Here is a 24,831-nt window from a genome sequence, read left to right on the forward strand (position 1 = left end):
GAAAAGAGGAAGGAAGGAAGGGAGGAAGGAAGAGAGGAAGGAAAAGAGGAAGGAAGGAAGGAAGAGAGGAAGGAAGGAAGAGAGGAAGGAAGGAAGAGAGGAAGAGAGGAAGAGAGGAAGAGATGAAGAGTGGAAGGAAGGAAAGGCTCATGCTGGGAGATATTCTAATGCAGCCTGGGTCTGTCCTTCCTCAGAGATGTGACCTCTAACCTGAGCCCTCCTCCAGGGAATCACCACTGTGGCCTGGCCTAAGCTGTCGGGTGTCTGTAACCTGGTTAGAGGAAAGATTCCTCTTAATGATAACACTACAGTGTGTGTGTGTGTGTGTATGTGTGTAAGAGAGACAGAACAATATTTTTGTTGTTGTCATTTTGGTGGAGAGAAAAAAAAGAAGCTGGATCAGCAACATCACAATCCCTCCCTCGGAGGAAGGGAGAAAGGAAGGGAGGGAGAGAGGGAGGGAGAGACCAGTCGATCAGGTTCTAGTCCCATATCCTCCGTATGGTGGCTCATCACGGAACACGGAACACGTGGACTGAACACAGAGTCGTAAGTGAACTGTTGCTTCATCACAGACCACGCAGTGGCACACACATACTCCCGATCCTTCCACACCGAGGCCTTTCTTCCTCTCTTTCTCTGTCACTCACGGCCTCTGTACTCCATCAGCATCTGGTTTGCTTCAATCCATAAGAGGTCTGCCGTTCTTCCCTGTTTTCGTCCGACAAAATAATTCAACAGTGTTGTTTAGTGAGTCATTTTCAGTGAGTTGTTTTCCCATTCACTGTGACATGCTCTTTATGTAAGCCAGTCATCCTCTCATACAGGTGCTCTTGATAAAGCTGACACTGAATTTGAATTTGTTTGATTACATTTAGGAGTGCCAGCGTGACTGTCGTGTTCTAGTGCTTTCTCTGTCTAGCTCCCTCCCTGGATCTCTCTCTCCTCACCCTCTCTCCTGTCACCTTCTCTACCTTTGGCTTCCAGTCATTGTGGGAGTTTCTGTTTGTTCATCTGCCAGTCTGTTTCCACGGACGCCAATGAATACTTAGATTTTGTTTCACCTGACCTCACAGCAGCATCTGTGAGGTGTGTGAGTGTGTGTGTGAGTGTGTGTGTGTGTGACATGGTCACTAGATGACCTTCATAAGGATATGAGAGAACAGTGAAATGGTCAAAGGGAGATGTTTATTCTGTACAGAACTCCAGTCTTTTCCCCTCACCCCTCTTGATATTATATAAAATGGCACATTATCGATGAACAATGAAAATACAGACACATATTCAAAGACACCAATATATTACATATATAACCTCATAAGGAACAACATATACCACAAATCTCACCCACATTAAAGTCTCCACTGAGATTCATACATGAGTTAAACTTCATAAAATCACAGGATTGGAATGTGGCTTTGTAAAGTGGGCCTTTTAAAGTTGTTTTGTGTTCAAGCTATGGTACGTGAGCCAGCCTCTTGGAAAAAAGGGTGATTTGGTGACTGCCAAATCACCCTTTTTGGCAGTCCACTGCATGGTCCACTGCATGGACTGCCATTCCTTGCCAAGCCCAGACTAGCCACAGCAGCGCGATTACATTTAGATGTCTTCACAGGAACGCGACTGACACACCACAGATCCATGCACAAAGCACTATAAACAACTTTATATATACTGTACATACAAGTATGTATATATATATATATATATATATACGATGCATGTATATTTAAAGTTGTACAACATGTTATTACGTAGCATGAATAGAATGGCAGGGCCCAATCATACCCATCTTCTGTTTTCGCCCCTGCAGAGAATCTTCTTGAAAGACCTCCTGAAGTCATTGTTGAAGATGGTGTAGATGATGGGGTTCAAGGCACTGTTGCAATAGCCAAACCAGAAGAAGAACTTGAACAGGGTGTTGGGGACGGAGCAGGACTCGGAGCAGAGGGCCGTGAGCGTGTAGGTGAAGAAGAACGGGAACCAGCAGACGACGAACACTCCGATGACCACGGCCAGGACGAAGGTGAAGCGCTTCTCCCGGTTCTGCCGCCCCTTCCAGCGGCTCCCCTTGGTGCTCTGGGAGCGTTTGGGAAGGCCCTCCCCCGGTTTGATCTGACTCAGCTTGGTCTTTCCTTTGGCCCTCTTCTTCTTGATAGAACAAGGGTTGCTCATCTTGTGGTCGGAGGACGAGGACTCCTCCATGTCCACGCCGTTCGCCTCTCCCTTCTCCCCCTCCCCCGCTCCTCCTTCCTCTCCCTCCATGTCCACTTCCTGTTCTCCGTTGAGCTTCTCGTGGCAGTTCCCGTCGCCGCCGCCGACTCCTCCTCCGGCGCCGGCGACGCCGTTCTCCTTCCTGTCGGTCGCCGTGACGACCGCCCCTATCTTCTCGTTCTTCTTCCAGTCTCCCGGCGGCGGCGGCCGCGTCCTCTTCTTGGCGATCTGGTAGATCCGGATGTAAACGAGCACCATGATGACGCAGGGGAGGAAGAACGACCCGATGCAAGAGGAAATGATGTACCACTTGTCCTCATTGATCTTGCACGCCGGCCCATCCTTCACCTTGGCGCCCTGCTTCTGCATGGTGATGAGTGGCGGGAAGGAGATGACCGCGGCGATGACCCACACGATGAAGATGATGCACTTGATCCGACGTGGCGTCCGCTTAAGGTTGTACTCGATGGCCTGCGTGATGGACCAATAGCGGTCCAGGCTGATGGCGCACAGGTGGGCGATGGAGGCGGTGCAGAAGAGGACGTCCAATGCCAGGTAAATCTCGCACCACACTTCCCCAAAGTACCAGATGCCCATCAGCTCGTTGGCCAGCGAGAAGGGCATCACCAGCGTGGCGACCAAAATGTCAGCTGACGCCAGAGACACCAGGAACAAGTTCTGAGGGGCCTTGAGAGCCCGGCTGGTAAACACAGCAATGACCACTAAGATGTTGCCAAACACTGTTAACAGGATGAGTATTCCCACCAGGATGGTGAGGGGGAGGGAGATCTGGAGAGGGTAGGAGGACCTCCAAAGGGAGAGAGTCTCGTTGGTCGCATTAACGATCTCCATTGGAGAATTTACTGCACCTATATTGGTCCCTGGAGATCACGTGAGGTGAAAGTGGGTCGTCCACTACAAGACTGGCTTAGCTCCGATGCAGCAGAAGGTTTGAAGGGGCGTGTCAGTGGTATTCGTGGATCTTTCGCTCCATTTCTTGTGAGTCGGAGATTCCATGAGGTTCTGGACTGGTGCGAGGAAATCACTTCACCTGCGAGATAGGATGGTGAGAAGCAATATTTTTTAGAAGTTTGATGTAGTTAGAGGCTCCACAGAACCAACCTATTTATCATACTGTAAACACAACATTAACAAAGAACATCGTTTGAATGAGTGAAACATCTTACCTAAATGATTGTACCGGGTCACAAGTTCTCAGACTAGCAACGGCCAATGCGTAACTTCTTTACGCACACCAGTGCCCAGAAAACCAACTGGCTTCTCGCGCATCTCCTCGGCGGAACAGCGTTGATGTGAGCTTTCACAGTTGTCTGTGTCCCTCTCTCTCTCCCGTCACAGAATTATCCCTCCCGTAGCATCTAGGTCTGCCTCTCTAGCGGGGCTAATAAAGCGGTAATCACGTTACTCAGAGTGCTGCCGTTCAGTCTGTGTGCGGATAGTCTCTCTCTCTCTAGTACTGCCCAGTCCGCCACTCCCTCTTTATAGCCCCTACCTACTAGACTGCGTTGCTTAGCAGCACCAGGAGCCACACCACGTGGAAATGAATGGGGGCCTTTTTTTTATTACTTCGTTTTGCTTCGAACTGTCAGGCTCCAGGTCCCTTTTACGCTCGGCGATGATCCCTCCAAGGCACCCACACGGGGGCCTTAGTAAAACTCTTGAGACTATAACTAATAACCAAGAAGCCGGCATAACATCTCCTACGTTTTTGTGGAAGGCAGCAAAATACAGTTTTGGGGCATTCATGCTATGGTAGGGCTAGGGCCTTGCGGGCAGAAGCAACCTTTACGATATTTGTAAAAAGTAAGCCAATTCCGATGAGTTTATGTCAAGCAAACGTTTGTTTGCTTTTTTCAAAATCAAGCGCTTTCTTCATAATTTAATGGTCAAATTTCTCAATTGAATCCTCGGTTAAAGTAAGTCATATATGATTTTATACAACCACATCCAACCATTTAGAAACAAAACATACAGGACTTTGCTGTCACAGCATGACACCTACTTCAGGTGTTTTGTGTCAACATTGGCCTACTGGTGGTTATGCTGCATGCATGAGCGCGTGGATACAGTGACACCTGTCGTTTTCTAGAAAATCTCCTGCGCGTGAAACTGTGCCTTTCCAGACATTATCAAGAAGGACGAAAAAAAGCACCATCATTAGAAAGCCAATATTTAATCCATCACGATGCGTCGAAGACGTTTGTAAATTGTCAGAATAGGACACCATCGTCATTTCAGCTTCAAGCCTCAGTGTTTGTTGCCTGGATGACGTATTCTATTGGGGCACTACAATAACACTATATAATACATTTATATCACACTATTAATATTGTGGAGGACAAACAGGTCTGCCTCAAAATGTAGAAAGTATAAAAGTGACGTTTGTTGGAATAAAGAAGCAAGGCAGTCAAAATAAGCAGGCAGAGTTTATTTGTCTGGACCGTCGAGGAATCATGACGCCAATCTACCGGTTGGGGGCACTGTTGTACTGGAACCGTACGGAACAGAGGCAACAACAAAATGCCAGGATCGGAGTAATCTTTTTAAGCACATCTGATTCTTTAATACAATCTTCAGTTGTTAAAAGGAATGCCACCATTTGGATTTATTCTGAACAGAATCAACAATAGAATCAAATAAGCACCATATATTTCTCCACTGTAGTACTTCGAACAAAAAAAAATCCCTATGGAGTCCAGCTAGGCCCGTGAATGTCGAGACTGCCCAATTTGAATCCTCTAAAATGGCATCCTTTTAGCATCCTACCTCTCTGAAATGACCCTATTGGATTAGTCAAAACTAACATGCTCATCCCAACACATATCTGTCCTTTTTCTCCTGTCTCAGCACAGATCCAAGGAAGGGAAAGGTTTGGAATTTCAGAGAATCCAAAAAGGGAGTTGCAAACTATTTTAACAGGAAAACTTGGCCTTTAGTGAAGCAAGTCTGATCAGTTATATCTCAGTTCTCTTTATTTCAGACATGAGCGAACGTTATCAACGTCTCTCTCTCCCTCCCCGCCCCTCTTCCCAACTTGCAATGGCACATATATGAAAAAGATTCAAACAAATTAAAGACTCGAGGGCTATACAGGTATAGCACAGCCTTTTGGCTACAATACCCAATGCACATCTCACGTTTAGGTACTCGTCGAAGGCATTTTCACATAATTCAATTTGTTTACAGCTAAACGTAAAATACATAAATCAAAATAATGTACATTTTTATTTTTCCCCCCGAAGCTTATATATATATATATATATATATATATATATATATATGTTTATATAATATATATAAAACCAGGAATGCAATGCCTCCAGTGTATCGTTTGAGCGTGAAACAGAGAAAGCCCTTTTAAAATTATTTTTGTCTCGAGCGTAGTAACTATCTCGAGCTTAGTAACTATCTAGGGTAGGCTCAAATATGCACCTTGGGTTTTCCACGTCGTCGAAGAGTCCAAACGATTTGATCGGTTTGAGGGGGACCTGAAGACCCCAACTGTCAAGGTCCGCCTGTGGATTTGTCCCAATCAAGCTACGAGTCTGTATTTGTGTAGCCTCTGCCCCCCCCCCCCCCCCCCTATTCTTTACAGCATGTTTCCAACGTTTCAGTTCAGAAAGCAACAACAGGTTCTGCTGGTAGTGAAAAGCAGCGATACATTTTGTCATCTCGACTTCCACGCCCTTCCCACTGTTGCAGGCTGTGTGAGCTGACCCTGGTCTCTTCTGTGATCAGTGCACACCCACCCAAACCTTGCCGTACGTTTCTGCCGCAAAAAATAGATACTCTTCAAAAAAATCATGATTGAGTATACAAAGTTTGGACGCAACACGTTTTTTTTCCATTTTTGTTTTTTTCTTCCTTTTTTTCCAAAAGAAAAAAAAAATATATAAAAAGGTTTGGTTTGATTACCTTAGTTGGGATTTTAATGTACAGTCACTTGATATAATACTAACTGAATACACATTTCATTATTTAGAAAAGTCAAAGAAAAAAAAAATCATTAAAACATAAGGATTAAAAATTTACATTGCAGATCTGAATTGCAACCAATTAAAATAACCATTTTGCTTGCAATAATAAAAAGCAAGATACGGGCATTTTAATACATCTAAACATTTCCATAAACCCTTTAACTTGACAGTTACAACTGACATGAGCATGTGGCTTTACAGATTGATGGGACAAAATAGGCCACTTAACATTTAAATTGTCCTCCCCCCCAAAAGTAAAAAACTTTGCACTCGTGGAAACAATCCTTTATATTCATTTGACACAAATGTCAATTTACACAAGAATGTTCATATATTTACTTCACTGTTTAACCCCCCCTTCTCCTCAACACAACTGATAAGAGATGTTTAAATTTAAAGAGGATGCCAATATAATTGTAAAAAGTGCATAATACCAGCAGCGTTGCTGGAACAGTGTGGGACACAAGAGAGCCAAGGAACTTTTTTTGTAATTGTCTAGATTGTTCGAATCTTCTTAGATGAAGTAAAAAAAAAAAAAAAAAAAAAAAAGGTTAAACCATTTTTTTTCCTCGAAAGGTTTTAAAGAAAATTGAGGATTTGAAAACAAGTTATAAAAAATGGGATGTGAAATGCCTTCCTTTCTGGAGAGGATAGGGTGTTCATCCCTGCATCACCAGTAGCCTCAACGCCAGTCATCACTTGACAACAGTGAACCTCCTTCGATGCTCTTGATATGTTGGTTGTGAATCGTTTCCAATTTGTTTTTCCACAATTCTGTACGACAGCTCTGCAGCCCAACACTGAAGATATAGCAAAAAAGTAAACATTACAATAACTAGAATTGCACTCAAGGCAATGATCAGTGTGTGTGTGTGTGTGTTATATTACAGACCAATCACTGCCCCCCCCCCCAGCCACACCCATGTCTTTTTACAATTGTCAATACTTTTTTTCCACCAAAAGATTTATGTCTAACATGTTAAGTCCAAACTCGCTTGGTCCTTTTTAAAGCATTTATGATTTTTGCATTTCTTGTATATATTAAGTTTGTTTCACAACTACTGCCTTTTCAATTAAAACTACTATATTTTATAACTTAAATTTTATTTTGTTTCTTCCCACAGTTGGAAGAAGGTGTGTATTTATATATAAGAAATGTAAAATAAAAACTGTAAAAAGATCATAATTATAAAAAGCATTCTTTTAAATTATACCTTTGTATAATCATGGACAATGTGTGTTTCAGACAGACCAGTGGATTGTACTGGGTATAGGCACAGTTTTAAAATGTAAAATCAAAAACACCAAAACTGACAGACCTTTTTTGTTCTCCTATGGTCAAATGATTTATCCTAACAATAACACAAGAAACAAATCTAGTATTTTGTCAATCTGTGGTAAAAAAAAGAGGGAATGCAGAGGAGAAAAAAACAAAAGTAAAATAATAAAGTTGACCACAAAATTTGACACTATGGGGTTACGGCAGCAGCAGTGAAATTGAATTTTTTTGTTTGTTGTTTCGTTTAGTTCTTTTTTGCATACAACTGTAAAGCCTCACCTAACTGACATTTATACTTAATTACTGTAAATAGGTTGGCATTAGGAGTACGGTAGGTTTATACAGTTAAAAATTTTTTTTGCCACTTTTGCTTACGGTAGCTAAAATATACATAATCAGTTTGGCAAACAAGTTAGATATTTCTTTTCATCATTTTACATGATTGGGTAAGAACTGAACGGTTTGGAGGATGGGCTCTTTCAGATGGCTGGGAATCCTCTTAGGAAAACATGTACTACAGTCGCAATAGATTCTCCTCCTCTATCTCCGTCTCTCTCTCACAATATATAACGGATCAAACCGGTCATCTCTTCTTCCTCTTCCCCCGCATCTACACTCAACTTTTACATTTCTATTTTCTTTCTTTCTGTACAGCGTATGAGACACTGTCACACAGAATGGGAGATGGACGGGCCAGAGCAAGAGCAGGCCAGGTTGGGTATTGGTTTGGAACCCCACCCCCCCTCCAACTCCACCACCACTTTCTCCTCCTCCTCCTCCTCCTCTTAGACCATGGCACGGTAGGGTCCTTGCATCTTGAGGAACTGGATGATGAAGGAAGGCCCCCCTGCGACGATCTGCGGGGGCAGGTGGCTGAGTGGACAGTTCTCTATGCTCATGATGGACAGCTTGCTGCACAGCGCCAGCTCAAAGGGGAGGCTGTGCAGGTTGGGGTTGTCGTTGAGGTACAGCTCCTCCAAGTTCTCCAGTGTACCTTTAAAGAGGGAGGGAGCATACAAGTGAGGGAGGGAGGAGTGATGTGGAGGGGAGGGGGAGAGAAGATAAATGGAAACGGGGGTGGGAGAAGTGATGATGAGTTGTGTGTTCTTCCTTGAGGTATGACGCGACCACTATCATGAGAGCAGGCGCAGGTGTAACGATCCATTGTCTATGCCTATGACAAAGGTAACATTGGATATAAGGCATCGTGACATTTGAAGGCGGACCTACCGATCTCCTCAGGCAGGTGCTGGAGCAGGTTCTCCCCCAGACCCAGGTGCGTCAGATTGGTGAGGTGACCGATCCCCCTTGGCAACGTGGTCAGCTGATTATTGGTCAACACAAGTTTCTGAGGGGAAAGACAAACCATTTCACCGGCACTGTGTGACAAACGCATGAAGACGTAAAGGCCGCCTGCCCGTCTGCTCTTTGCCTTTCTTCTTTCCTATTTTTTTGGGAATACAAATCCCGACCTCGAGAGACTCCCATGAGCGACTCCGCAGGGAGGTGGACCAGAATTTTACACTTATGACGAGAATTTTAAGTAAGGGAACAAGGGTGTCGAACCTGTAAATCTTTAAGGTAAGCGATTTCATTGGGGAGGGATTCCAACTTGTTCTCTTCCAAATCCAACTCTCGCAGCTTTCTCAGGTTCCCAATACCATGGGGCAACTTCTTCAGGAGGTTGTTGGACAAAATCAACACCTAAACGGCCAAGACATAACAAAGGTCAGCACAAATGACGGCAAGAAACATGCAGGGATGTTTATCATTTAAGCAGCATCACACGAGAAGGAGGGCATTGTTGCTGACTATCAGCACAGGGGTTCAGTCATAGCTGCAAGACCGCAGACCAATATCGCTTTACAATATTGCTTAATATTAAAAGTAGTATTAGTAGCTTGCACTTGCAACTAAACGTTCAGTCAATGACGGAATTGCTGACAGGCTTGCATTGCATCATGTATAAGCTAATGATTACCATACCAGTAATTTAAATACAAAGTAGTCTACTTAGCAACTAGATACTAAGCAAGTTCTCTGTGTGTAAGCTTTTTATAGATCTTGGTTACATAGTCAGTTTCCCGCAGCACTTTTCAGTTAAGGCTGCCGCCTAAGCAACACACCCCTGCCGCCTTAACTACGTTGTTTATTTTTTTAATACCGATATCCGGCGTGTTACTCTGTCCTGTTTTATCCCTTCCATTCCAAAACGCCCCCCCCCCCCTCCCCCCCCCAGTCTTAAGGCAAACCCCACCCTACCACCTTAACTAACACATTTTCAGCGGGAAACCATGATAGTACTGTAGTAATTACAGTACAGGAACTAGCTCAACGCTCTGTGTAGGTGTTGACAAAGTTGAAATCTACATGCAGTTAGCTTTATAAGCTATATGCGTTCATTCAGCGCTCAAATCCTCACCTCTATGGACACCAATCCACAGACGTCCTCCGGGATCTTGGTCAGCTGATTGGTCGCCAGGTTCAGCTCCACCATGCTGGTCCACGTGCCAAAGTCAAGGGGCAAAGACGTCAACTGGTTGTCCTGAGGGAGAACACCGTCACGATTGATGATGACAACACTAGCAACAACAACAATAACAACAACAACAACAGGCAGATTCAGGAGAATCTTTGTTGCAAAAGTGGATAATGGTGAAGCTCGACATCCCCCTGGCGCCATGGTCTTCCAGACAAACTGATCCCAAAACCAAGACGGGTATTGGAAACACACAGACGTTCCCTAGTCTTAAGAACCATTCCAGGCATCTGTACCTTCATGTTGAGCTTGCTGAGCACCTTGGCCCTGGAGAAGATCCCGAAGGGGATCTTGTTGATCCGGTTGTGCTCCATGTTCAGGGAGTAGATGGTGGAGAACTGAGAGGGCCCGCCCACCGGGTACGACTGGAAGCAGTTCCTGGCCAGCGTGAGGCTCGTCAGGTTCACCAGGCTGGAGAGGAGGCCCTGGAGAACCGCAGAACGACAGGTTCTTAAGACGACAGTCAGGTGGCTGAGCGGCTAGGGAATCGGGCTAGTAATAACGTTGCCGGTTCGATTCCCCGCCGTGCAAAATGACGTTGTGTCCTTGGGCAAGGCACTTCGGGGGAATGTCCCTGTACTTACTGTAAGTCGCTCTGGATAAGAGCGTCTGCTAAAATGACTAAATGTAAATGTAAGACCCTGCTGCAAAATCAACTACAATCAAGGGCATTGGTTTGAACATGGATGGGGATGAAATGTGTTTTTGGGTTGTTTAGTTTTTATCACCCTTTATGCATAAACTACCAATGGTACAAGATAATAATGGACTGCCCTAAACCTATGGCTACAACGTTAGTTTATTATATAGCATGGTTATGGTTATATAGATTATAGTATGTGGAGAAACACGCCTAGATATGGTCAGGCCAGACGAAAAACTAATTAATCTGAGGCGGCGCTGCCCGTTTTCAGGGCATTAGTTTTGCCTTCCGTTTAGAAAAAGATCACGCTCCACACACAGACTGAGAAATGTAAGGAACGTAAAACTTAATTTACAATGAAAGAGGGGGGGTGGAGGGGGGTGATAGTTACAACAAGACAACGTCCCTCTCACCTCTGGTAACACCGAGATGTTGTTATTCTCCAGGTTCAGCTCCTCCAGCTCCCGGCACTTGGCTAACGACCGCGGTATGGCGGAGAGACGGTTATATCGGAGGCCCAAGCGGTTGATGCTCAACAAGTTACCTGCAGTCGGCACAACACACGGTGATGACTGACATTTAGGGTCAACCTTTACATGAAATATTGCTGTTATTTCCAAAGCAGCAATGACAACACTGTTTGTCATGTTCTCAGCTTGTGGATGTGTGCAGGCACGCCTGTCAGGGAATAGAAGCAAGATCTCTAGATTTGTACAACTGAAAAATAGGAATGAGCATTTCGTGAGAGAGAGAAATGAGAGAGGGAGGGGGGTAGAGACAGAGAGAGTGTGCGAGTGGGAAAAAGTGAACGAGAGACGGAGAGAGACGGTGAGAGAGAACAGGGCTGCGATCTCCGTTCTTCACCTATGGTTTCGGGGAGGTCCAGCAGCTCGTTGTGCTGTAGGTCTAGGTTGGTGATCTGTGTGCAGTTGCCAATCTCCTTGGGAAGGTGTTCCAGCTGGTTGTGGGCCACGTCCAGAGTGATGAGGTTACAGAGCTCCCCTACACACACACACACACACACACACTTTAGAACATGCACAACAATTCCCTACCACGTTCCCTTCCTTCTAACCAATAACCCCCACCCCTGCTCCATCTCTCCACCCTCATCCGCATCAAAGTCTACCCCTCCATCATTGCATTCCATGCCTGCCCCCTCCCACCTCATCTCACCATACATTACCCCCCCCACCACGGCTCCCCCTTCAACCCCCTAACCTCCTCCCCCCATGCCCCACACTCACCTCGTCCCTCCCTCCCCATTCCACTCACGCCCCCCCACCCCCACCTTCTCCCTCCTCCCCCCCTCACCTACCCCCACCCCCCCTTACCTCCTCCCCCCCTCACCCCCTCACCTCCTCCCCCCCTCACCTACCCCCACCCCCCCTTACCTTCTCCCCCCCTCACCCCCTCACCTCCTCCCCCCCTCACCTACCCCCACCCCCACCCCCCTTACCTCCTCCCCCCCTCACCTCCCCCCCACCCCCACCCCCCCTTACCTCCTCCCCCCCACCCCCCCCTCCTCCTCCCCCCCTTACCTCCTCCCCCCCTCCTCCCCCCCCCTTACCTCCTCCCCCCCCCCTTACCTCCTCCCCCCCCCCTTACCTCCTCCCCCCCTTACCTCCCCCCCACCCTCCCCCCTCCTCCCCCCCACCCCCCCCCCTCCTCCCCCCCTCACCTACCCCCACCCCCCCTTACATCCTCCCCCCCACCCCCACCCCCCCTTACCTCCTCACCTCCCCCCCACCCCCCACCCCCCTCACCTCCTCACCTCCCCCCCACCCCCCTCACCTCCTCTCCCCTCACCTCCTCCCCCCTCACCTCCTCCCCCCTCACCTCCTCCCCCCTCACCTCCTCCCCCCTCACCTATCTCGGCAGGCAGCTGTTTGATCTTGTTCTCGCGGATGCTCAACATGGTGAGCTTGGCCAGGTTCTGGATGTCCCTCTCCACGGCTGTGATGCGGTTGAAGCGCAGGTACAGCGTGGTGAGCGACGTCACCCGGTACACCACCGCCGGGATCTCCCGCAGCTTGTTGTGACGTAGGTCCAGCATCCTCAGCTTCTTCAGAGAGTCCAGAGAGTCCGGCAGGCTGGTCAGAGAGTTCTCGCTAAGCGCCAGCGTGACCAGGCCTGAAAGACAACCCACCTCCCCAGGGAGACTCTGCAGCTTGTTGCTGTACAGGTAGAGTTCAGCCAGCTGGGTGAGCTCCTTGATGGAGGTGGGCAGCATGTGGATGGACCTCTTGGACAGGTCAAGCCTCATGGAGTTCTCCTCACGGCACTTGTTCAGCTCTTTGATCACCTCGGCATTGCTCGACTTCTTGCGTGTGCCCGGCGCCGGGTTGGGCCGCTTTATCTTGTCGTCGACGGAGAAGGCGACTGCCGGTGGCGCGCTCCCGGCATCCTTCTTTCCTTCTTTGGCATCTTTCCCTTTGGTCTTGGGCTCCTTGCCTCCGTCCTTGCCTCCTCCGAAGCTGGCGAGGGTCGCCTTGGCCTCTTTGTCCCTTTCTCTCCCTACCGCCAGACCTCCCTTCGGGTCCTTCTCTTTCAAGTCTTTGTCTTTGCCTAAAGTACTACTCATGACGATGCGGTCCACCTCCCTGCGGAGTCGCTCATGGGAGTCTCTCGAGGTCGGGATTTGTATTCCAAAAAAAATAAAAAATAGGAAAGAAGAAAGGCAAAGAGCAGACGGGCAGGCGGCCTTTACGTCTTCATGCGTTGATACAGACCTGTGTAGGCCGCACGGACGTCGACAAGAAGGCTTAACTCCCTATCCCCCGAAAAATGGCCGATGATCCAGATGGTGCGTCTGGCTTTTGTTTATTTTTGTCGTCCTTCTGTTAAACCGCCAGGGCAGGTAAAACTCTTTGAAGTGTCTGGAGAAGGGTGGCAGCCATACTTGTTTGAAGGGCACACTGTCTATGGGTCATGGGTGGCCGGGGGGGCAGGCTGGAAAGCTTACCAAAGTTCTCATCTTATGGGTAGGTTGATGCTGAAATGAGGAATAACTTTTTTTTTTAAAGGGTGTGAGGCCGACCTTCAATATCACAACGAATTGTCAAATCACAACCAATGAGTTAGAGCTACGTTATTTTCCAAAACCACAACCTTCAGGCAAGATATGTTTGCTACCAATCAGGTTTGGTTAGTTGGCTGCAGCCATTGTCTCGGAGCCGATAGCTTCTTCATGGCTCTATTGGGCTAAGCGTACCAACAGCTACCTACACAACGTGGAAAAGAAACCCTACGAAACCCTGGCTTCTAAGCTGTAATAAAAACCATTAACAAAAGACATCAAAACGCTAACACAGTACACATGACCTCAGACTGAGCTAGAAAAATCCTCCGACATACTGTCAAGTGTTCTGTCCCACCAGTGCTGAACCAACCTACTCTGAATCCAGTGGAAGAAAAAACAGCTATAGGCTTCGCTCCAGATCAGAGTCAGGAGAAAAGGTTAGCACTGCTGAGAGTAAGCTTTGGGGAGCGGTCTTCAAAGCCTAGGCTCCCGTGGGTCACACAGGTCAGAGGACCTTTTAAAAGGTAAAATGGGGGTTGATGGTATCCCACTATTGGACACAGCGAGGGAACGAGTCTGGTCCAGGGTAGCTGTAGGTATACTGTTGCAGGCAGAACACTGATAAGGATCACTAACACTACATTTCACCACCTGTCACTTGTTGATCAAAAGGGACTTCAACACAGGAGAGGAAGCCTGTCACACCAACAGATTTGGACATGCTTCACTCACTTGTGAGCCATCTTATTCCATCGTGTATTGGCTAATAGCCTCTAGACTACAACGCTGCACCTGCACAGCTTCACTAAAGGAGGAAGGGCAAGAAAAAACACTGAAAACTTCAGCCAACTCGTCGGTGCCATGTTTGCCATGGAAAATAAAAGATCTAGACACAAGCTCTAATGTTCATTCTTCTATTTCTTCTTTCAAATGCTGCCCAGAGGTTTGGACGACAACAAACCCGTTTATTATGTAGGTGAGGAATAATTTCAAATCATAATCATTTTGTGAATGAATATGCACAGGGTCACAGATATATATTTAAAAAAAGTCCCAGTTGGGTCTCTTCAATGACACGCATCATACACTACAAATGATATGCCAAACTTTCGTTCTAAGGTGCACAGACAGAATTTGACAATCTATAACACTATAGCTTCAGATAAAGGGGAGTAAAAAAAACTAAATTGTATTACGCTTGGAGGCTTAGGAAGGCTATTTGTGCCTACTCACTGCCTATGAGTTCTGTTTCAGGCCTAATCTATACTTTAGCTTTGCTATCCTACCTGACCCTTGTTGAGTCTTTGCTCTGCAAGGGCAGGAGTGTATGTGGCCTAGGAGGGATATCTATATATACAGTCGTCACTTCCTATATATGGAGTATGTTCATTATGTTGTTCATCTTGGTCATCCTCCTTATGGAATTGCAGCTTTTCTACAGTGATATATTTGGGATATTAATTGTGGATTTGCAATTTAGCATTGTCCACCATCAAAATTAGAAAACTGATTTATGTGGAGTCGTCCTTTGTTTGGAACTGAGTTGGATTGGCTAACCAGTACCTATCTACGTGTATGTGCGTTAAATGCTTCAGAAAATATGTTGCCTGTATAAAAGTTTCAAACAGACACAACAAAAAACAAAGAAATAAATGGTGTTCATATTGGTGTTGATGCCAATACTCTGTTGATGAGGTGGCAGACTGGTTCCATACTAGCTCCGTAAAAGCACACAGGATGAACTATCTACTGTCCATGTCACAGATCCGAGATTATCGATCAAAACTCTGCTTCGAAGAATTCAAGAAGTTTGCCATAATTTGCGTTGTGCAAAAACGCAAGATGTGATCATGTTTCAGCTGCAGATGATGATAACCTTCCAGGCTTAATTCTGAAACAGAACATTTTCGTGCTAGCAGTGGCTATCTTAAATAGTAGTATCTAGCAAACTTACTTCCCAACAATTGCGCTTCCCACATCGCTTATGATCTTAAACAAATGCTTAACACCTAAATGACCTCGCTGGGTCAGGAAATCAAAAAGCGATAAACGTCGCTCAACGTTATTTTGCCAGCTACATACGTCGTCAAACGTCAGATGCTAGCTGACTAGCCACATTTTAGCAATCGTGCCAAGTCAAGAATCAACAATCATGACCAACATTCAACAATCTTCATCATAATCTCGTACATCATCTAATACCTGTGATATTCAACTAGATTTATCTCCCTGTTAGTTTACTGTATTGGAAATGTTATTTAAAAACCATGACATATGACTCAATTATTTGAAATACTCAAGGAAATGTACAGTGATTGCTCGAACCCTGCTAGCAAGCTAAGTAGCTACCCTACACCCGCGACTGTGCGGTTCCCGTAGGCCCAAGCAGAGCAGCTGTCAAACGTGGAACACCTTCCCGTTCATTGCGAGCTGAAATGGGGAAACAAGCTGCTCTCTCGCTCAATCTGCAACCATGGCTTGCCGTGCGTAATCAGTCTTCTATCAAGTTGACACGCAAAAAAAACGCTACATGATCATTTAATTCTTTAGAATACAGTTTGACAGTCGGGTAGACGAGGCGTGACTGAATACAATTTCGCAGCACCCTTCTTCGCTCCCATACCGAATATGAGAAAAAAGAAAACACATTCTCAAAACAGCGGCCATTCCTAAGTTGAACAAAAGAGTGCGTTCTCACCCTACAAAGGGACATTACTGCGTCACCTACCACGCTATATCGTTGACCAAGGGGTCGTTTAAAAGCTATGCTATTAAATAAGAGCATGTTACCGGGAAATATTGAAAGGTATGTGAGAATTTAACTGTTTTACCTTCAGAGGTGTGACTCCGCCATCCTTGCTTCCTCCTCTTTCCTACACTGCTTTTGCTGATGGTCCCCTCCTCTACCACCAAATTGCGTCACACGCACGCATTACCAATGTATCACGAGAGTTTCTTGGGCAGAAAACGGGTGTTCAGAATGGAATGAGTGATAAAGTGACGAAAAGGAGAATTACAGTTACTTCTGTGAGTTTTGGGGGGTATTTTTGTATACCTGAAAGCCGAGTACTAGCTCCAGTTATAGCAGTCATCAGTGATAGCTAGTCACATTTGAGAACACTGAACAAACAGACAAATTATCAATTGAAAAAACATGAAATTATGGTATCCCAATCATCATTAATAATACAAAATAATTTAAGAGACGTTTGCTATTGCCTAGTTATGTGCAAACTCTGCCACTAATTTAAAACCAGACACTACAATGTCCTGGGTAATGCGTGACTTAGGTATTTTCCTGTACTTTTTTCTTCAAGTATTTTATTTAGCCTAGTATAACTGATGATGCACAATTCATAATGTGCTTCGTACTATGCCCTCTAGATGGCAACAAAGCAACTGATCTGGTCATTCGAACCGTAGAAGCAGAAATAGCCAGCTGACAGTCACGGAAGTGGACACGAAGCTTGAGTGTTGGCCTGGCAACCTGTTCAAAAGGTAAACGAACTATCTACAGTAGTGTGTCTAGACACATGTTATAAATGTATTGTGTTTCTAGATAACTTTAAGTACCCCTTACATGTTGTTGAATCGCAGCAACATTGCCAAGTCAATAATAGTATCTTGTGTGCAAGGCCGTTGCTTGTGTAGCTAAGCTTGTTAGCTGGCGTCATGATAACAAATAGCCAGCAACATTTTAATTATTGTGATTTGAATAGACTATGCTATTTGGTGTTTGACCATTTTGTTTGATAATGTCAAGTCTTGTATTGTTTGTTTTTCTGCAGTTAGTACAACTCAAAGGACAAAATGCCTGAAGTAAAATCGATATTTAGAGAAGTTTTGCCCAAACAAGGTCAGTAGGCCTATCAACGAGATAGCTACTACGTCCGACGTACAGCATGGACACACCCACACACACTGTTAACTCTCCCGTGTCACTGTGATTTCCACTGAAAACGTTTGCAAGTGCATTTCCGATAAGTGATTTTTAGGGGGAACATTGTGAAATGCTTGTTTTGTCAAAGCAGGTTGTGTCTACAAGTCTCGCCCACGTCAGATACTTATTTGCCACCTGCTGTTGAACACCTACACATTATTCCTCAGTCTCCAAGCATAGGAGCCGTTTACTCTTTTTACAGCTGACAATGGAGTACTCTTTAAGGTGCAAAACTCACATGTATTAACCACGGTTATTGTGATGGATGGTCTCCATCCGAAGTTTGCTTAGTATCATGATTTAATGGAAAACAAGCTTGAAAGCAAAGCTACATAGCGCTGCTCAGGAACCTTTCTGCAGCCGTCACTAGAGACTGAATAACTCCTTTGTTTACCAGAATCTTAGTTATCAGTACATAATGTTGTCAAATAGTTATAACAATACTTAGTATTATCAGTCACTGGTTAATTGTACAGTCTTTGTTTAGGATCATAACTACATTCTAGGTCCATGTTGCCAACCCTTCTCCTGTGTTTACATTTTATGAGACAACTTAATCCAAAATGGACCAAAGCTGTTTCATCCTGATTGTCCTAATCTGTCGTGTTTGGGTTTGATCTCTGCAGGGCAGTTGTCGATCGAGGATGTCCCCACCATGGTGCTGTGTAAGCCCAAGCTGCTGCCTCTGAAGTCGGTCACCCTGGAGAAGCTGGAGAAGATGCAGCTGGAGGCCCAGGAAGCCATCAAGCAGCAGGAGCTGGCCCTCAAGGAACAGCAGCGTTAGACACAAAATGGAGGACGACACAGAGAGCCGAGCTTTGGGTAGATCCGAAATGGATGACAGTCAAAGTAGGATGGAAGGCGACCGTCCGGAGAATGTTCACATTCCGGTAAAAAAAAAAAAAAAACTAATATTGCAACATATCACTTTGGCTTGTGTTTCTGCTAACAGCTTGACACAGTTGAATGGCTAGGTGTATTCATGGAGTTTGATTGTCGTTAGTGGTTTGAAGTTCTTCTAGTGCTTCCTGAGGAAGTATTTTGTGGATAGGATTGGTTGTGATCTTTTATCTGATACAGAAGTGGGCCTGTAGTTGCTGCATAGTGGCTTGTTGGCTTCAGTTTCACATAGCGTTTCAACAGCAGACCTTTTAGATCAAACTGCATTCTGTTTATGCTTTCCTCGCACCTCTTGGGAAGAAATGTTGAATGTTACATTGCAACTTTTCCATTATCATCTTTTTTAGTTGTTCGTTTTAAATTAAAGTGTTGAACCCAATTTCTTCCATTTTTTTTCATACAACTACAACACACACGATCTTTCAGTTGTATTTGTCAGTTAAATATTTCATTCAAATCAGAGATTTTACTAATCACAAATTATTTGTTCTTACATAGCAATTTATTGAACAAACAAGGAGCAAGACTTGGTACATTTCACACACCAGTGTTCCCCACATATAAAAATATAACACTCTGGACACCATTTTGTGAAATGATCCCAACTGGTTTTCTTTGCATTGTACGATCGTCTTGGTTACATAGTTGCCTTCGGTAAATGACATCTTTGTGATATACTTTTCATAAAGGGGAGCATGACAAAAAAGAATAAAAGGGGAGGTATTGCTTTGAACCAACTTTGAACCCTTTTTTCATAATTATAAAGCTTAATACACAAGACAAGTAATTCCAGTACAAACGCTGCTTTTTTCTTTCTTTTTTACACGAAAGAGGGAGTGGCAGTGAAAATAAAACTAAAAACCTGAAGTAATACTAAACATGGAATGACAGTCATAGCTGATAGGCTTGGTGGCACTTTCTGTGTTAACTTATATAGTCAATCAACCTCCTTACCAGAGGTTTGTCGTCCATTTACTTTTGTTTATTTTTACAAAGTGCCATTTTTAAGACCCTACCACCTTTTTTACATTTTCAGAAATATACATTCTTTTGACAGTTAAAAGGAAATCTTTTTTTTTGTACCCAACCATTATGACAAAATATTGAATAAAAAGTATCTTCAGTACTCAGAACAACTCACAAAATGGTTCCTCAGTAGCTTTCAAGTTTAAAACGACCACCGTCTCCCTCGCTCACAAATCTCTTTCGCCCTCTGAGAAGAACAAAACACAGGTAGTGATTAACTTCAGTAAAACATGTGTTCGTCTTTTTTTCTCTTACGAAAAAGTCTACACAACAGAAATCAAGAAAGTACACAACTTTTAACATTTTTACTTTGTTCTTACCGACTGGGACAGAGATCTCTAAGTCTTTCACTGATCAATCCAGCGCTGAAACTATTATCCACAAATTGCTCCAATATGAAATATGCACGGGGAACATCGATGTTGATTTCAGCAATGTCCATGTAAACTCTTTCATACCCCTGCCAATCAGAAAAGCATATTATGGAAAACAATTTCTCATTAAAAGTGTATCACATTATTATAATAAAATAAAGTAAGTCTTCTTCAAATGTAGAAAAGAGTGTGCAGTACTACAGAGTAAACAACCAGGTGGCGCCGTACCCTTCTCATTTGGTCTGCTGTGATGACCGTGGACACCCACAGGAACTTCAGCAACTGCAGAACCATTTTGAAGGTTTTCTCTCCTTTGGATTCCAGGACCATCACTATAGCCTGACCAACAAACACAGGAGTCAGGTGACTGAGCGGTTAGGGAATCGGGCTAGTAATCAGAAGGTTGCTGGTTCGAATCCCCGGCCGTGCGAAATGATGGTGTGTCCTTGGGAAAGGCACTTCACCCTACTTGCCTCGGGGGAATGTCCCTGTACTTACTGTAAGTTGCTCTGGATAAGAGCGTCTGCTAAATGACTTAATGTAAACACATGAGAATAGCCCGATAAGCTTCCAGGGACAAACAAGGAGTAACGTGAACATTCAAACTGAGGAGGGGCCCTGGTCAGTGCCTTGTAGACCTGGAGGGGATGGGATCGCCCTGCCATCCGGACCCACTCACCTCGTAGACAAACTCGTGGTGGAAGTGAGGCACTTCTAGCTCTCTCAGACACCTCTCTGCCTCCTGGGAGTCTCCTGACAGCAGGTACTCCTTCAGAAGTAGGACCATCTAGGAGAGAGAGCACAAGAGAGATGAGAGAGAGAGAGAGAGAGAGAGAGAGAGAGAGAGGGGAGAAAGATACCATGTGTGAGAGAGGGAGGGACACAGAAGGCATGGTTGGAAAAAAAGAACGAGGGAGGGAGAGAGAGAGAGAGAGAGAGAGAGAGAGAGAGAGAGAGAGAGAGAGAGAGAGAGAGAGAGAGAGAGAGAGAGAGAGAGAGAGAGAGGAGGCATTAATATATGTAACATACACATACATAATGCACTGTCCCGTTTGGTCCCAATGAGGGTCATAGACTTGCCTCAAGGTGTGAAGGGTGTTGTTTTTTGTAACACATGGTCAGAAAGGACTACTGCAGGTCGTTCTGATTTGTAGAATACAAATTATTTCGGATTGTGTGTGTTGTCCTGTGTGTTTGCCCTCGGCTGAGCGGTGTGTGTGTGCGCCCTCCTCACTTCTTTGATGAGCTGTGTGACAGGTCTCTGGCCCCCGCCTGCGCCCCACAGGTTGTCTATACGGAGACCCCCCATGCTCATCCTCAGTAGCACCGCAGCGCGGTCCAGGGCCGCCCTGTGGTACGCAAACAAACACACCCCATGTTAGAGGGAACCGGGCATTGTCAACGTCTGTGACATAGTACCATCCAGCAGAAACAATGTAATATTGCAGTTGAGATGTCATTATAGTTCACCATGTCTGGTAGATGTCGTTCCTTTGGACTGAGCCTGGTAAATACAGACCTTTCCTTGACTCTGTTAAACACTGTTAAAACTATACACTTCTGATCTTTGGTATTCTGCTGTGCTTTCAGTTTGCACCATTTGGTACATTCATTCAATGTATTATTCAACCCCTTTTCCCCATTCCACCCCCTCTCTTCCCTTCTGCAAATCTAACTCTGTCAGTACTACCCTTGTTCAGCTAGCTTGTCTGTGTGTAGATTCTCCTTTATTCCGTGTCCTGATGCAATACAAAAGACAGGATCATTTTATGACATAACCCTCCACACTCCACGGCAGTTAGCCTGTAGACTCAGGCCGACCCACCCCTACACAGCATCCTCAGGCACTCCTAAACACCACCCACTCCACGAACACCGTCAAACACTGTGACGCAATCTCAAAACATTTCCATGATCCTACCACACAGAAATGTGTATCTGAGAGAGAGAGAGAGAAATAGAGGAAGAAAGAGAGACACGGAGAGAGAGAGAGACAGAGAGAGAGAAAGAGAGAGAGAGAGAAAGTGAGAGAGAAAGTGAGAGAGACAGAGAGAAAGTGAGAGAGACAGAGAGAGAGACCGAGAGAAAGAGAGAGACAGAAAGAGAGAGAGAGTGTAAGGGAACAAGGGAGTTTGGTTTGCGCTGGGCAAACATCACGGGTGCTGGCGTACCTTGCGTGTTCACAGTCGACTTTGCCTTTGTATCCCTCAATGTAACTTTTGGACAGGATCCGGTCCATAACGGCCCTGGCGATGAATTGACCAACCAGCTAAAAAAACAATACAACACACACACACACGTTAGTTACATAACTTCAATGCCTGTGGGGTGGGGCCATCGTCACACGGGCCTCGGAAGCAGGCTGCAACCTTTACATTGTGTGTGTGTGCGTGTGCGTGTGAATTCCAAAAGGTACAAACTTTAGCACCTTAATTGTAACGAAGTTCCTATTCCAAGAAGAGGTCTTTTTTTTTGAACTGCTGTCAAATTTCAAATAAAACGAGATTAGCCATTCGGACTGACCACTCCTACTAAGACTGGAGATAATTTATGATCCTTTTGGACTCAAGGACAATAATCCCTGTCTAACAAGTTTACAAAAAGTGCAATGTAAACAAAACCAAAAAGCGCCACGTCAATAACAAGGTGTATTTGGCTTGTTGAAACACTGCTGGTTGTTAGGGACAAGTGACAAACACTAGCCTTGTGATACGCTTATTGACAGAGAGCGTATGATACAAACAAGAAGAGAGAGAGAGAGAGCGTGCGCAAGAGAGAGAGCGAGAGAGAGCGCAAAAGAGAGAGAGCGCACAAGAGAGAGAGAGAAAGAGCGCAAGAGAGAGAGAGACAGAGAGAGGGTTATACAGTTTTACTGCATACAAAGAAAGCAAGCAAGCGGGAGGGGGAGGGGGAGAGAGAGAGCGAGAGAGAGAGAGAATAACTCTTTTTAGCCTCCTACGCTGAGCTAGCAGTTTGGTAGTGGAGAAAGACAATGGGGAGATCTCTTGTGAGATCTGAAACACACACGGCTGGGTCGGGGCTACAGCCCCTGCCACAGCCCCTGCCACAGCCACAACCCCTGCCACAGCCCCTGCCACAGCCCCTGCCACAGCCCCTGCCACAGCTACAGCCCCTGCTACTGCCCCTGCAACTGCCCCTGCAACTGCCCCTGCACCAGCGGCCGTGTTGTCAGGACATCGGATACATATCACACTGAAATGAAATGTTTATTCTGAACAGCATGTGCTTTTGGTATAAAGTCAGGGTAGTAGCTGGTAGGAAAGGTTGTTTTTTGTGGGGTTGCAGCGCAAAAGTTATGTTATGGAACATGGTGTTCTGTTATGTAATGCTACAGTATGCCTCTGGAACATACACTTCAGACATAAACACACCCCCAATGTACACTGGCTTTGCTAGTTTGTGTATGAACACACACTCACACACACACACATATCATGCATGCAGGAGGACAGTCACATTTGCCTGCCTAGAACATACTGTACATACCGAGACCACCCTCCCCCCACACACACACACACTCACACTCAACATCCAGATCACCCCCCTCCCTTCCCAGACTCACCACCTCCCTTCCCACTTCCCCGCCTCCCTCTCTCCCCAGACTCCGCAGCTCCCTCCAACCCTCCCCTTTTCCAGACTCACCCCGCCCTCCCCACTCCCTCCTCCCCCCAGACTCCGCCCCTACACCCTCCCTCCCTCCCCAGACTCCTCACCCCTCCCCAGGCTCACCTGCGGGGCTCCCGGGGTGTCCAGCACCAGGTCGGGCAGCTCCCGCAGCAGTTTGTCGAAAGACTTCTCCACGTCCCCCCGGGTGAGCACCGGGCCGCACAGGTCGGCCAGCAGCCTGGAGGTCAGCTCCCGGTGGCTGGCCTTGGCCTCCAGGGCCAGGGACACGGCCAGCATGGGCACCCCGCTCCGCATGGGGCCCAGGTTCAGCTCACCCAGCAGCTCCTTGAGACCAGGGGGGGGGGGGGGGGGGTTCATGCGTCAAGAGGTTGTAGGGACGGTGTGTTTCTGTGTGTCCGAGCGATATGGGCGCGTGTGTGTGTGTGTGTTTGTTGGGGTTTGCGTCTTGGCCCACTCACCGCTACTTCGTTGGTGTCTCCGTGCTCAAAGTACTCCTGCACGATGGGAGTGAGCGTCTTCTCAAAGTCGCCGTCCTCCAGGGGTGGGATCAGAGCCTCGTAGACGCAGCTCTCCTGGCCCCCCCCGGCAACAACAGCAGAAACAGCAAGCACAGGCACACAATCAGCCACACAGTCTGACAGGTCAAAGCAGGGATGTAGGTTCGTTTTCAAATGTGAGTGGGACAGCTTTTTTTTATGTTTTATCACTGAACATGCAGCCGTTCAAATTTTCTAGCGGTGGGGGGGTAAACAGATTTACCGTTTTCAAAAACGAAATAATAGCACGACAAAAACCTACACCCCTGGACTCAAAGGTCGAATGGCTTTCCTTGGTTTCAACCTCATTGTTCACTTAATCTATGCCTTGCACCGCATTCGCTGCACATTCCTATGCAAACGCGGCAGGAAGCCGGCCGCCCGTACAAACGCTGGTAGATGTAGTTCCCCTCGGGAGGCAGACGGGCCAACAGCCGCGTGGGTTCAGTACCTGCGCTTCGTCGTAGTTGGGGTCTTTCACGTCCACCTCCTCCAGGTCGTACACTTCTCCAGGTGACCCCCACACACCTTTGCCCCCTGCCCCACCTACAGACAAACCACAAGGGCAGGGTTAGGGACTGGGGCAGGGCTATAACCATTTGGACAATTACAACAACATCAACAGTACTCTGGATGCCTTGTATTCAAAAGATGAATATGACCTTTCTACTGTATATGTTTCCCTGAAACTGGATTTAGAAAGCTTCTGTGC

The 24,831-nt window shown here is 46.0% G+C and overlaps 3 protein-coding genes across 4 annotated transcripts in view; all 3 read right to left on the minus strand.

Moving 5' to 3' along the window:
• Positions 1–1,175: 1,175 nt before the first annotated feature.
• Positions 1,176–3,904, minus strand: adra2a (adrenoceptor alpha 2A). The gene is made up of 2 exons (XM_062447948.1): positions 3,402–3,904; positions 1,176–3,265 (listed from the first exon to the last, which is right to left on the minus strand). The coding sequence occupies exon 2, from the start codon at positions 3,064–3,066 to the stop codon at positions 1,783–1,785; it is 1,284 nt and encodes a 427-aa protein (XP_062303932.1). The 5' UTR covers positions 3,067–3,265; positions 3,402–3,904; the 3' UTR covers positions 1,176–1,782.
• Positions 3,905–4,648: 744 nt separating this feature from the next.
• On the minus strand, positions 4,649–16,654 carry shoc2 (SHOC2 leucine rich repeat scaffold protein). 2 transcript variants are annotated; one of them, XM_062447947.1, is made up of 9 exons: positions 16,527–16,654; positions 12,543–13,668; positions 11,538–11,675; positions 11,087–11,217; positions 10,267–10,455; positions 9,914–10,036; positions 9,058–9,195; positions 8,722–8,839; positions 4,649–8,485 (listed from the first exon to the last, which is right to left on the minus strand). In XM_062447947.1, the coding sequence occupies exons 2-9, from the start codon at positions 13,255–13,257 to the stop codon at positions 8,277–8,279; spliced, it is 1,761 nt and encodes a 586-aa protein (XP_062303931.1). In that variant the 5' UTR covers positions 13,258–13,668; positions 16,527–16,654; the 3' UTR covers positions 4,649–8,276. The 2 variants fall into 2 exon arrangements, with proteins under 2 accessions (XP_062303931.1, XP_062303930.1); XM_062447946.1 differs by having other exon boundaries at positions 12,543–13,684; positions 16,527–16,576.
• A 2,882-nt stretch (positions 16,655–19,536) lies between these two features.
• The window catches only part of pdcd4b (programmed cell death 4b), a 6,160-nt gene continuing 865 nt past the window's right edge, over positions 19,537–24,831 (minus strand). The window contains exons 3-11 of the mRNA XM_062448921.1: positions 24,571–24,687; positions 24,042–24,155; positions 23,686–23,907; positions 22,107–22,204; positions 21,170–21,284; positions 20,615–20,722; positions 20,164–20,274; positions 19,882–20,021; positions 19,537–19,748 (exon numbers count right to left, since the gene is read on the minus strand). Coding sequence (XP_062304905.1) covers positions 19,688–19,748; positions 19,882–20,021; positions 20,164–20,274; positions 20,615–20,722; positions 21,170–21,284; positions 22,107–22,204; positions 23,686–23,907; positions 24,042–24,155; positions 24,571–24,687 — 1,086 coding nt within the window. The 3' untranslated portion in view covers positions 19,537–19,687. The remainder of the gene's footprint in view (positions 19,749–19,881; positions 20,022–20,163; positions 20,275–20,614; positions 20,723–21,169; positions 21,285–22,106; positions 22,205–23,685; positions 23,908–24,041; positions 24,156–24,570; positions 24,688–24,831) is intronic.

Source organism: Osmerus eperlanus, chromosome 22 (genome assembly GCF_963692335.1).
Source record: "Osmerus eperlanus chromosome 22, fOsmEpe2.1, whole genome shotgun sequence".
In the NCBI taxonomy this organism is placed as follows: domain Eukaryota; kingdom Metazoa; phylum Chordata; class Actinopteri; order Osmeriformes; family Osmeridae; genus Osmerus; species Osmerus eperlanus.

Bases quoted from the DNA above. Each gene is read 5' to 3' on its own strand.
- shoc2 (XM_062447947.1), bottom strand. From the start codon at position 13,257: ATGAGTAGTACTTTAGGCAAAGACAAAGACTTGAAAGAGAAGGACCCG. The intron at 11,676-12,542 runs GTGAGGGGGGAG...GTGTGTGTGTAG, and splicing joins ACAGCTGCCTGCCGAGATAG to GGGAGCTCTGTAACCTCATC. The intron at 11,218-11,537 runs GTGAAGAACGGA...TGCCGACTGCAG, and splicing joins GGACCTCCCCGAAACCATAG to GTAACTTGTTGAGCATCAAC.
- adra2a (XM_062447948.1), bottom strand. From the start codon at position 3,066: ATGGAGATCGTTAATGCGACCAACGAGACTCTCTCCCTTTGGAGGTCC.